Source organism: Anser anser (genome assembly GCF_964211835.1).
Source record: "Anser anser genome assembly, chromosome: 2".
NCBI classification, from domain to species: domain Eukaryota; kingdom Metazoa; phylum Chordata; class Aves; order Anseriformes; family Anatidae; genus Anser; species Anser anser.
The window spans coordinates 15,734,893-15,747,622 of record NC_139721.1 but is presented as its reverse complement, the minus strand read 5'-3'; the positions used below and the strand labels follow the sequence as shown (position 1 = coordinate 15,747,622).

The 12,730-nt window shown below is 37.3% G+C and overlaps 1 protein-coding gene across 6 annotated transcripts in view; it reads right to left on the bottom strand.

Moving 5' to 3' along the window:
• Window positions 1–1,376: 1,376 nt before the first annotated feature.
• TRPS1 (transcriptional repressor GATA binding 1) overlaps window positions 1,377–12,730 on the bottom strand; it is a 214,470-nt gene continuing 203,116 nt past the window's right edge. For all 6 annotated transcript variants that reach the window (XM_083823833.1, XM_083823828.1, XM_083823832.1 and 3 more), the window contains 2 exons: window positions 12,607–12,729; window positions 1,377–7,650 (listed from right to left, as the gene is read on the bottom strand). In XM_083823833.1, the coding sequence (XP_083679959.1) occupies window positions 6,589–7,650; window positions 12,607–12,729 (1,185 nt within the window). In that variant the 3' untranslated portion in view covers window positions 1,377–6,588. The remainder of the gene's footprint in view (window positions 7,651–12,606; window position 12,730) is intronic.

The window sequence follows — 12,730 nt, the reverse complement described above, 5'->3', positions numbered from 1 at the left end:
GGAGTAAATCTTCATGTTATCCTTAACAGGTGAAAATATTTGATTATTTAATTTTAACCTTCTCTCTCAGTTTACGTATATATATAAACTCTCTCTCTCCATATAGCTCTATATGTATATAGTTTATGTATATATACTTACATAGAGACAGTGTATATGTGTAAATATATAGTCTCCTAACATTCATACTGACTAGCTTTTGCATATACCACCTTTTTCAAATTGCATAAAGCCTAAGCATAAAGTTATGTCTCCAAAACTAGTTTCCCCTGCCTTTGAAAGCTTTTTTTCTTTTTTTTTTTCTTTTTTTTTTTTTTCTTTTTCCCCTTACTACAGTTATTATTTTTATTAATCTCAGGAAATTAAAAAGAGACTGAAAATGCATAGGGTCTGCATCTGAATTGTCTGAAAGAATGAATCTCAGGGGGAAGTTATTTTTGGCATGGCGTTTCTAAAACTGAGCTCCAGAACATTTGTACTCTAACATTATAAACAGATTTTACCATTTTGTATTACTTTAAAACATTATTTTGCATGAGATGAACAGTCTCTCAACCATGGAGATGAGTCCAAACCTATGGAGAAAGGAAATTACAGCATAATGGAAATGATGGCTGGGAGCCATACCACCCTGGGCTGTGAGCTCATCCACACAGAAACGCCAGGCTGAGCTGATATGGCCAGTTCTTCAATTCGGGATCTCTGAGGAAACCTCCAAGGCTGCTGGAGGAAGTGGTGGTGGCAACTTTGTAGGTGGTACACTCTGTTCCTGAGTCACCATTGAGTCAATAACCTGTGTGATGGGAGCGAGCAGGATTTCCTGGAAGAGTTGCAGGCATGATGGAAAACCACAGTCCTGACTATCAGCAGTTATTTAAAGACCTCTGTGGACTTTGAGTGAAAGGTAGAATTGTTAACCCTGGGATACTGATCACATTTCAGTATCAGCCTATGTCATCCTCAAAATTACTCCAACATTTGTTCCACCTTGAGGCAGCAGAATAAAACCATCAGCATAATGGCAAGCTGCTGGATGGAGTATTTTAAAAAGTTCAAAATCCACTGAAACAGACTTTTGCCCTACATCTTGTCATTGACTTTAATAAGTTTTCGATGACATATAGAGTCCATAATGCAGGAATAAAATAGGGCCAATCTATTTTTGAGGATGCTCCTTTTCTTTTCATGCATTCATTGTTTGTGCAATTCTGCTTTTGCCTTTCAGCCGAAATCATCAGCCGTTACTCATAGATACTGTCAGGCCATGTCAAGCTCTCAGAACAGCTCAGCTCTGGATTGTCTTCCTCCCCAACCCCACTATGCTGTAGTGACACTGTGACATTACATTTTCCCCAGAAACAATGACATGAATCTGATTTATAACTGGTGGTAAAACTTTATTATTCAAGTTTAGATGTAACAGACATCTTTGCTGCCTGAAGATTGTTTGCATAAGAAATACACCAAGAACATGTTTGTGAGTAGAAATGAACATGCACTATGAAAACCAAAAAACAAAACAAAACAAAACAGAAAAAAAAAAAACACATCCATGTGTTGTAAGGACAAAACAATAAGAGCCAACATTCTAGAGTCAAATCAGGGCTACAAGTTTAATGATGGTTTTTAGCAACATGAAGTCATTCTTTATTAAGTACTTTTTTTTTCCTTTTTTTTTTTTTTCTCCTTTTCCTGCTGGTGAATTTTTATAAGCTAAATTTACAATGGCATTTTGAGATGTTTCCTTTTCTCCTGTTCTCCTTCTACACAGGGCTCAGAGACCAAAATGATAGGATACAGCACAGAAAACTGTGGTTGCTGCTACAATGCTAATTCTAAGTATTTTACTTTGCTAAGTGTACTCAAAAAAAAAAAAAGTATTTATTTGGCCATTAAATTATTGTCTTTTATCCTCTTAAAAAGAGGTAAATGTGGATTATATGTGATTATCGTATAGGTAGCATCTCACCAACTGCTAGCTTTCCAGAGCTGGTTGAATGAAAGAAAATTGTGAGGGAGAGGGTAAGGAGGAATCTTATTCCGGGGTGAGGAAATTCTACTCGGCCTATCTTAAGTTTATAAAAAAAGTTTAGAAGGGATTTTTCACTTATCTATCACATTTGGGATACGTTGACAAATTACTCGCTATCCTTTGCCAAGCATAACTGTCTCCACAGAAGCAGAAGGAAATGTTTCTACCCTTCTGGCTGAACAGAAGTGACCTTCTAATCTCTTTGGCTTTTCCTGACCAGTATTAGGAATTAGCATGTTAATTTAGCCAAGAAAAATCAATACAGGAGCAAGAATGGGAACATATTCATACATCCTGGGCAAAAAGCAGATAGTAGACAACATCCTCAGCGCATAAAGCAAGTAGTTTTGACTACAAAGCAACACTGTCCCGTCCAGAGATGGACTTGAAAGTCTGTCCCTGAACTGAGCACTTATCCACAGTTGCCAAATCAGGTCTCCCCACTGCACATCCACTACGTTTCAGCACTGTATACAATTAGCACTGGTCACTTTTGTCCTGCTCTCCCTCTAGGTGAAAAAAAAAAAAAAGAACAAAACCAAAACCACAATCTCTTACCCTCAGTGTGCCTCAACTGATATGTCTCTGCGTTCTGTTTTAAAACTGACACAAGTGCACCAGTACATCTTTTAGCCAAAGCAAAGATGCAGTATATCCAGTGCCATCCTCACCCACCCCTGGCCTTTCCGGATGGTCCACGAAAACTTCAGGGAGGAGTTTCATCAGCACAGAGGCAATTAGGTGCAAAACTTCTGTTGGTAAGCTCTGAATTTAGCACCTGAACTACTCAAACTGTGCTCTGGAAAACCTTCCTCTCCTGCTGCATTAACCTAGGGGGCAGGAGCCACAAAGTGATAGCTGAAGGACAGTTTGATATGCAGAAGATGCTGCATGAGGGTTGCCACTGTACAGTGTTCATTCTTTAGAAAATGGAACTTTGCCTTGCTCTGCAAGTTTAGATACCGCATGCTCTCTGTTTTTGAAGCCTCTGCTTAGTCGGGGATCCAATCTGAGATACATTTTCAGATCTCCAACAACCATTCACTGGTGAGAGAAGTGCAACACCTTGAAGACACTGGGTTGTTGAGTACAAATAATGATTCCGTGAAGTTAAACTTTTAGTGCTGTACATTGATCCAAATGCAGTGGGTACAGTAATTAATTGTGTGTGCTAACACTGGTTTCCACCTGAGAGTTATTACACGAGATTTTTCTTTTTCAATGCCAGGATTTATTTTCCTTTTGCTTAATATCCATTGTGAGGGAGTCTGGAAAAGGGATGGAACCACCTCTCTTTTGTTAAGAAACAAAACTGTGCTCCCCACATCCCAATCAAAGAGAACAGGCTATGGCAAAATCCCATTTCTTACAAAGCACAAATCTTAGAACATCTCAATATGTCATGGCAAGAACAATGAACTTTCCTCAAATTTTATTTGCACCATCTAGGTGCACTATTAATATCCCAAACTCTGTCTTGTTCTTTGCACTCATAAGATTTCATTTCTTCTCATCCCCAAACCCTGGTGGGTGCATTTCTCCTTGTTGGCCTCTTGCTTCTGAGTAACAAGAGGTATTATGAAGTACAGGGTGGTGCTCAAGTTTTATAATGCGCATGTCCCCCATAAAATATTTTGCCATGAAGATGCAGCTTCCATCCATGAAGAAGCCACAGGCAGGTCTTGGAAGAAGTAAGTCAAAACAGTAACTACTGATAACCGGCAGGCAGCTAACTCTGAAGCCAATAAAATTACTGCTAAGTGAGCCTAACGTTTCTTGGAAAAGCTGAAAAGGACACACACTGGACCCTGACGTAACAAAACGAGGGCAATCTATTTCAGTCCCCACAGAAATAAACAGAAACAAAAAATACCCAACAAAAATAAATCAACAAAAACCAAGTCAGAACTTATTACTGGAGAACAATAGTAAAAACATAACCAGACATTGTCCGGCACTGGTATCAAGCAGGAGATTCATCTAAAAATAGAAGAAAAAGAATGTGGCCCAATATCCTTTGCTAACCTAGAACACTATTAAAGGGTTATAGAACTCAACCACGAACAGATTGAGTGGGATTTTCCATATGCTGCTCACCAGTATAGAAGCAATGTGTGGAGCAGGAAGGAATGCAAGCCTAATGCTGAACAATAGCCTGTCTGTGCCTAACAAATCAGAGAAACTGTGCAAGAACGTTTCATCTGTGTGAAAATGTAACACCTAAAATACTGCCAAGGTCAGCAAGACCTTTGGAGATCAGCTGCGTAAGTGCTTCTCATGCATGGTGATGGTCATTGCCGGCTGCTTTAGGCACATAATTTTTCTAAAGACTATCAAAGTGCTGAATGTTTAGGCCAGTTCCTCCCTGTTTTTCCTTTTGCCAACCCCTATAAGACATTTCCTATCACCTCTCCTTTTATCTTCCACCTCCCTTTCTGTCTGGCTAACTATCTTATAAGTGCACCAAATCCTAGAAGGGAGAGTGGCGAGATTCAGGTAAGTTAAATACAAGAACTTTTTTTTCTTTTTATGATGCTTTAGTTTCAATTACATGAAAATCTGAGAAAGGCGGCATGTAAGTGAGATCAGAATAGGACCCTTTACATATAATCTCAAGTGAGGACTTAGTCCAGAGATATCTTTATAGAACATTTTAAAAAATAAAATGCATGAATGGAGAAATAAAAGACAACATAATATCAGAAAGACATTTTAAACTTCATTCGCTGCAACATTCATGAACCAGTTGAGCTACACCTGCCATCCAACCATAAGGAACTAAGACCCTGCACTGCGAAAAAGAAACAAACCCAAACAAAACAAAAAGCAACTGCGTAATATTGTAAAAATGGAGTGCAATGCTACTACAGAATGCAATAAAACATCAGTGCTGCATCGTCAAACAGCACTTATCAAAATAATTTCTGAAATGTTTCTTCTGAAACACAGACAAAGCAATAAAAAGAGGATATATGTTTATCATTTTAAGCATAACAATGTGAGTTAAGAGCTTAAGAATACAAAAGTACTTGGAATGAATAGTGCTACCCTTTTTTTTCCTAAGTAGGCATAAAAATATTTTCATTTCCTTCTTGTTTTTCCATACCATTAATATCAACAAATTTCATTCATTTCATGTTATCGTTTACAACTTTAATGCACACACACAGAAAAAAAAGATACCTACTGCAATAGAAATAGTTGCTTCATTACCTTGTTTGCTACATTTGCAAATGTAAACAGCGAGGCAGAGCCAGAACTGACTCTAATGCATGATGGAATATCTTTGTTGCATACGTACACTGTAGAAAATAATTATTCAATATGTCAGGCACCATTATTTGAAATGTAATACATTAATATTTACTAGAAAAATAAGTTTTTTTCTATTTGTTCTCCCAACTTCTTTAATGAAATAAGTTAATCTGACAGTGCATCCAGTAGCTTGTAATATCTTCTACATCCCTGTGGCAAAATAATAAACTACTGGTTGGGACACTATAATGAAAATGATTAAAGTCAGTTCTTGTACACCCTTGTAGCAAGCATGGAGGCTCGTCTAACAGCACCTTTAACCAATTATTTAATATTTAGTTATTTAGCCCTATTTCCCTGAGCAGTTATGCTGAGGAGCTTTCCCTTCATGGATAGTTTTTACAAAGCTTTAAGTATTAAAAAGTACTATGAAGACATTTAATGCTACTTAGCAAAAGCTGGTATAAGTCTACTGAAGGGATTGACTGGTATGTATAGCAATGTTAAGCCTGTGGAGAAGTAACCTTAGACTTTAAGGTTTAGAAACGCAATATATTAAAATATATTAAAATAAAATACAGCAGGTTACCTTGTTCTATGCAAATTAAACCTTGAGTGTGGCTTCTGTATTAGAGACTTCACTTGCAAAAAATGGTTTTCCTAGACTAAAGTGTGCTAGAAAGAATGTAGTGATAAAATGGTAGCTAAAAATCAGCTGAGTCTGAGAAACATCTAGGTGAAACTGCTGCCAAAGCTTTGAGGAAAAGGTGATCCTAAGGCATGTTGTAGGGCAGAAATTAGCCCAAATTAAAGAAAAGAAAATGACCTTTTAACATCTGTATATTTAACAAGTCTAGTTCTTATATACAATGTGCATATGTTCACTATACCCCTGTAGCAGTATATACATATACACATCTTTGCACTCTTGCCAGTTATGTCTCTTACACAATAGCAAAGGTATTAAATGTCCGGTAAAACTTTGTCAAAGTTAATCGCCATGATTCACTGCATTCTGGCTAGCTTTGGTTGGCCATGTCCCACACCACTATCTTCTCCCCCTTCTGGCCACCATCCAACTGTTCTTTTTTTCTTGGTAACCCACTCATTTAAAAGAAAAAATTAGGAGGGGGAAAAAAAAAAAGAAGAAAAAGGAAGAAAAAGAAAAGAACAAGGGATTTAATATTGGATAAGGCATGCTCTCTATATGAAGTGCTTTATAGGTCTTCACAAGACATTACAAGCTATTGAATTCCCATCAAGGAAACCTATTTCTGTTTAATTGTGCTAAGTGCTAAGGTTTACTCTTTAGGTTTTCCATTCTTTTCAGCTTGTGCATTGTTCCTGTGTAGGCCCCTCTGGATGTGAGTTGTGAAGTCATACTTGTCCGTGCAAAGATGCTGGCATATGCTGCACTGGAAAGGTCCACTGTCACCATGGCAACTCATATGCAAAGCATACATCACTTCATCCAGAAAGACAATGCCACAGTGCACACACTTGGTAGAAAGTTCATCTTGAGTACTTCTATCAACTTTCTCTGTTTTAACTACATTCAAGGGACCTTCATTTTTTACATTTGGTGGTGCCTTACTCTTTTCCTTGGAGGCACCGTTTGCAGTTGGCCCAGGTCTGGAATGCTTTATCGCCAAATCTAGAGGAATGTCATTGTCTGATCCGACAGCTGAAAAATGAGGAGGCAGATTAAAGGTGGGATAAGGCACATAGTTTTGGCAAGGATTTGGTAGGCCAGGCACATGACTCAAGTAGTGTGGATTCCCAGGAACAGACAGCTTATATTTACTCCAGAATCTCAGCCAGTCAGCTTCACTCTGAAAGTCATTGTGTACGAACGGAAGTCCAAAGAGTGGGTACTGGTATTTTTCGATAGGGCTTCCAGGTGGTGAATAGTTTGGGTGTTTCGCAGGTCTCATGTATTTTTCTATCGGGCTGCCTCTCTCTGAGCTTCCTTTCCCTTCTGATATTGATGAACTGTTTCCTGGGTCTCCAGTACTTTCCTGAGGACTTTTTATCTGAATGTGCAAAGGTTGCATCCTTTTGTGAATATCCAGAGTTTGGCTGACCAATATTGGCTGCTGAGCAGAATGGCTTTTAGTCAATGAACCTTGGGCCTCATATTTACTGAGGCTGGGAAGCTGAATTTCTCTCTGATGACCTTCAGTTAAATGATCCTCTGACCTCCTCTCTAAGGGGCTTCCATTGACTTGCTCCTCACTGCTACCCCTCTGCTGTTTGTTTAGCTGCTCAGCCTGAAGTGCCTCCGGGTTAAGGCGCTTTCTTGTTCGTCTCCTAATGATCTGCTCACCATTGTTCTGCTTAATGATGTTTAAAGGCCTGGGAGTCTGCATGGAACACACACATAATGAACAAAAGGAAAAAAAAAAAAGAAACATTAAACAAATCTGCAAGACCGCATTCATGCACATTTATCTTTTCTTTTGTGAAGAGCTATGTTATAAGAGAGTTTTATGGGAATGACTATTTGTCACAAATAAGGAAAGTCAACCAAAATGCTGGTACCCGGCCTGTCATGTTAAAAATAAACTATGAATTGGTTTGTTTTATCACACTAAGTCAACAGTCTTCAACATACTATACCTGTTTACTTAAAAGGGAATGAAATGTCCAAGCTGTCAAAGCACTTCTTACCCCTTACTCCTGAAAAATTCTGGGGGAGACATGCTGAAAGACACCATGTCAGAAGAGCTGGTACCAGGCAGGGGTTTGCACAGATCACACTACAACAAGAATTGGGTAATACTTACCTTGACACCCAACCCCCTACACCATGGATGGAAAATGACAATGAATACGTCTTACTGATCATGGCCACTATCACCTAGCAGAAGGGCTGTAAGTCCACAGTGGTGGTGAGTAGGATGATGGTGGTGGGAAAGGGACCAAGAAAGATGAAGAAAGCCCAGACAAAATGTTTTCCTAAGCTCCAAAAGGATGAAGGGACCTCGGTATCAACTCCTCCTCCTTCATCTCTACTGTATTTCTTCCTAAATGTCTTGTCCAAATGCACACATAATCCTATTTTAGTTGGAGGCCAGAAAAGTGCCCCACACAGTATTCCACTTATATGGTTTATTTGGAAAATTTCTTTTTAACACTGTTCAAAAGTACAGGTTAAACTTTGGCCTACAGTCAATACCCAAAACAATCTGTATCTCCAATGTAATATGATTTTTATATATTTGTAACTTTAAATTAATATAAAAATATCCAGAGCTGGAAGAGCGCTCACTCTACTACTTGTAGTGGTTTAGTTTCTCTCTCCTTATGCCATCTTCTTCTCCTCTTTCACCTATTCACTTCCCTAATGTCGTCTCATTCTTAGTAGTTAACAATTATTAGGCAGTGCAGCTACTTGTTAAGATTTTACTTTTTATTAAAAATCTAAATCAGAAGAAGTATACACTTTGATTTAGAGTTTTAATATGCAAAATTTCAACTTAGCAGAAAAATAGCAACTGAACCAATCTCTTCAAAAAGATCAAAGTTGAGGTAAAATGATGTTTAGATAAAATTAGAATATTTTCCATGTAAATTCTATGCAAATAAAGTTTACAGTTTGCAGACTCGGTGGCCAATTAATATACATTAGAATATACTCTCTTTATTAGGAACTCAGTGTAACTTCCTAACCTTTTCATGACGCTGTCATACTGACAAGGTGTGTGAGAACTTACAAATCTGGTGATGTTGCTCACATTAAACTTTTATTTATACACTACAAAGCACTTTCATATGCCTTCAGAAAATCCTTTCAATAGTTTGGAAATACTTTTAACCTTATTCTTCATGCTACAGTTGTGAAATCTGATCTTGCTATTAGTTAAAAGAAATATCTTCATACCTATGAGTAAGGATCCCCACACACATTTGCAGTTCTGGCTCTTCAACTTACATGCCAGTAGGAGTTAATGGCTGTAGGTACAGCTTAACAATACTTCAGTATGCCAGTGACTGTACCCATCTGACTAGTCTTTAGCTGATTAAAACAGGGTACTCAGTGGAGTAACACTACTCACATTTTTCTTATTCATAGTACAAAGGTGCAGATAGGAATATTCTGTATGTTTGCAACTAAAGGCAGAAAAAAAGTTTACTTCCTCCTTGATAGCCAATGAGGCTCTCAATTTAGAAACTAGTGAAAACATTGTCACAACTTTACTTTTCAAATATTCTATATCAGATCCTTAATTATACGTTATACGTAATATACAGAGTCTTATCACAATAAGTTTTTTTTTACTATCTCTCTATCAGTTGAGTCTCCCTCCCTCAAATCTATAAGTAACTTCAAAAAAAATCAGCAAATAGTTCACTAGATTATTTTGACTAGACTTCCCAGATACAATGGGAAATTGGTGTGACCTCTCCACTAGGAGATCACTTATATCTAATCCTAGAATAATATGCTGTAACTCCTCACAGAAGTAGTCTGAGGATTTAGCCAAGGAATCACTAAGGAACAAAATCTAGTCTTCCATGACTGAGTTAGATCTACTAAAAATGAGGAACAGCACCAAAATATAAGTGGTCCAATTCATGATTCTGGAGAGACCTTTCTGTGTCAGCAGATGTGAACATTTTGTATGTTTTCAGTGAACTGGAAGCAGCTTTTTTCACTTAAACTGCTTTAATAATTGACCATTTGAATATTATTACACATTTCTTAACACATTTGTCTGCATTAAAGGAGATAAATGTGAGAAATCTGACAAGTTTCATGTAAATGACCCATAGGTAGATCGAAAAACTTTGAAAATATAAAGTTATTCAAGGGTATCATAGAAGTGAAAACCTGACTCCTAGCAGCAATCATTAAAAACTTTGCATTTGTAGTTTGATACTTCGTAGTAATATATGACAGACAATAGTTTTCTTACTAAATACCAGTAAAATAAGGGACCGTAGAGATAACTGTATTATACACATTCTTAATTATTGACTTGTTAATGAGCACAGTAGTTCTAGATAGTGATAATCCAATTAAAAGGTAGCTATGAAATGTGCAAACCTAATATAGGTGAATAATTTTACTCAGCTGAGTAGCATAATTTAGTTTAATGGGGCAACTTATAAGGGGAACAGTTCTATTACCTTGGATTTTTATAGTATCAGCCCTTTTCTTAATAACTGCATCATCCTAAACTCCTTAATTCAAAAAATACAACGAATACTTACTGCAATTTTTCCTGAAGAGGTAGATGGGTAAAGAGACATGCAGATAGAAGAAACTTTCATCTTTCTAGTGTCACTCTAAAGAGCATCCCTTTACATGGGATTGTCTCAAATGGTGTCCCAAAGGAGAGATTTGTTTGATTATTTCAGACTCCAACTTACAATGGAGTTGCTATTGTACCACAGTAGTGGCAGCTTAATTAAATTATTTGTGTTTGTTTGGTCAAAGTTCAGTTGTAGATATTAATGTCAAATGTCCACTGAATGACAGCTTATTGCCATGCTTGAACAGTGGAGCTAAAAGATTGAGTCACCTTCTCTTTCTCTATATGCATAGAAAGAAGTTTGACACTGTATTGCTAATTATTATTGTGGGAAGCACACTAGTTTGTTCCCTATGGTTCATAAGAATTATCTGAGCTATGTTTTTGAATTCAGAACTGATTCTTGTAGCTTTCATCTATTCAGCAAGTCATACTAATAATTATGGTAAAGTCCAACACTATAATTTAGAAATGTATATTATAAAAGGGAAAAAATTGAAGTTGTCCATAGAAGTTCTACAAATAACTGGACTCAAATGTCAAATTAATGTTGCAAAGCCAAGCTGCCCTTCTTCAAGTCTTTGTGGATGCTCATGAGTGATCAATTTACCTTAAATCAGATATTGTATCTAGAACTTTGAGAGTTCTCCAGGAAGATAATACTTTCAGCAAGTTCTGGCCAAGATGCTGGCCAGAAATCATGCATTAGTTCATCTTCTCTCACTCAGATTTCATCTGACTGGCTGGGATGTTCTAGAGCTAAAAAACAGTTATTGACCTCAGAACAACAGGACATAGAAAACAAAGGTAATGTTTAAGATTAGTGATGGACTTTCTGCTTTTGAAAACTGGAATAGTTTTCTTTTTTAAGTGGTCTTGATTAAACAAGATTGTTGTATGGCCTGTACACAAGACCAAGGATAAAATTCACAGAAACTGCTAACTGATTTAGAAGCTTATGCCTCAAGTTTATAGAGGCCTGGGCACTTGGAGTGTTAATGCATTTGAAATAGTTTACTGGGTTTTTGATTGTTTGTTTTTAATAGAATTTCTAAAAAGTGTTTTAAGAAAATGCACTCTCCCAAAATATAGGGTTTCTGACTTTGGCTCAAAGCCTAGATTGTTACATTGCCTCATCACACTCCAAATGGCTGCCTCAGTTTCCTTTACTGAAAAACGGTATTACTTTCTAACTTCATGGGAATGTTGTAAAAATTTAAATAATTAAGAGTCAAAAACTGGTCATGTGACTCTCCCATGTGCTTCTATTAAAGATAGTAGGGATAATCTTTAACTATTGGGTCTTAACTTAGATTCTGAGCATTTTGGCATTGATCCAAGGAAACACTTAAGCATGGCTTTCCTGGACCTGGACCAAAGCATTCAACATCTCTCAGGATCACGCCAAGTGTCAATAAGATGAAAAGCAATATAGACAATCCATGATTATTACTTATTCCATGTCTGATCTGGAGGGATGCTGAATACTCTCAGAAAGTAATGAGTGCCATCACCTGAGTAGCTTCGTTGTTATTTCAGAATCTGCAGCAGACTATAGGAATTCTAGAAAAAAAGAGAACCAAAATACCCAAAGCCCATATCTCTACGAAATTTGATGTGAAGAATAAAGGGGGAAAAGGAATGAAAGCAAATAAGAACCACAGCAAGGGATATTTTTGATATAGATGTGATCTCTGACTTGAAGAATTTTATTTTATTTTATGATTACGAACATGAGGGCTCTTGAATTTAGAGAGCTTTCATCACAACATTTTGTATGCCTTTAAATGGAATTCCCAGAAAAGAAATAATTTTCCCCTTATTTTGTATCAAAATAATTAAATGCATCACTGGTGATCTCAAACACGTCTACCCACAGCATCCCAGCCTGCTTCATAATGAATCACATCTGATCCCAAAGTGACCATACTGCAAAACCCTGTTAGGAAATTAACTGCAGGCCAGGGAGTGGTACTAATCACACAACCAGACAAGACCACAGCTGCCCAGCTTAGCTGTATAACCCCTTTTTTTCTGAACAAACTAGTAAGTACTTCTTACCGAGTGAAGCTTCTGGTAGAGGCCACACGCATTGCATACATATCCACCATTTGCATTCTTTCGCCAGAGAGAGGTCTTTGTGGTCAGGCAATTGGCACAAAAAACACCCGAGCCTCTACGTCTC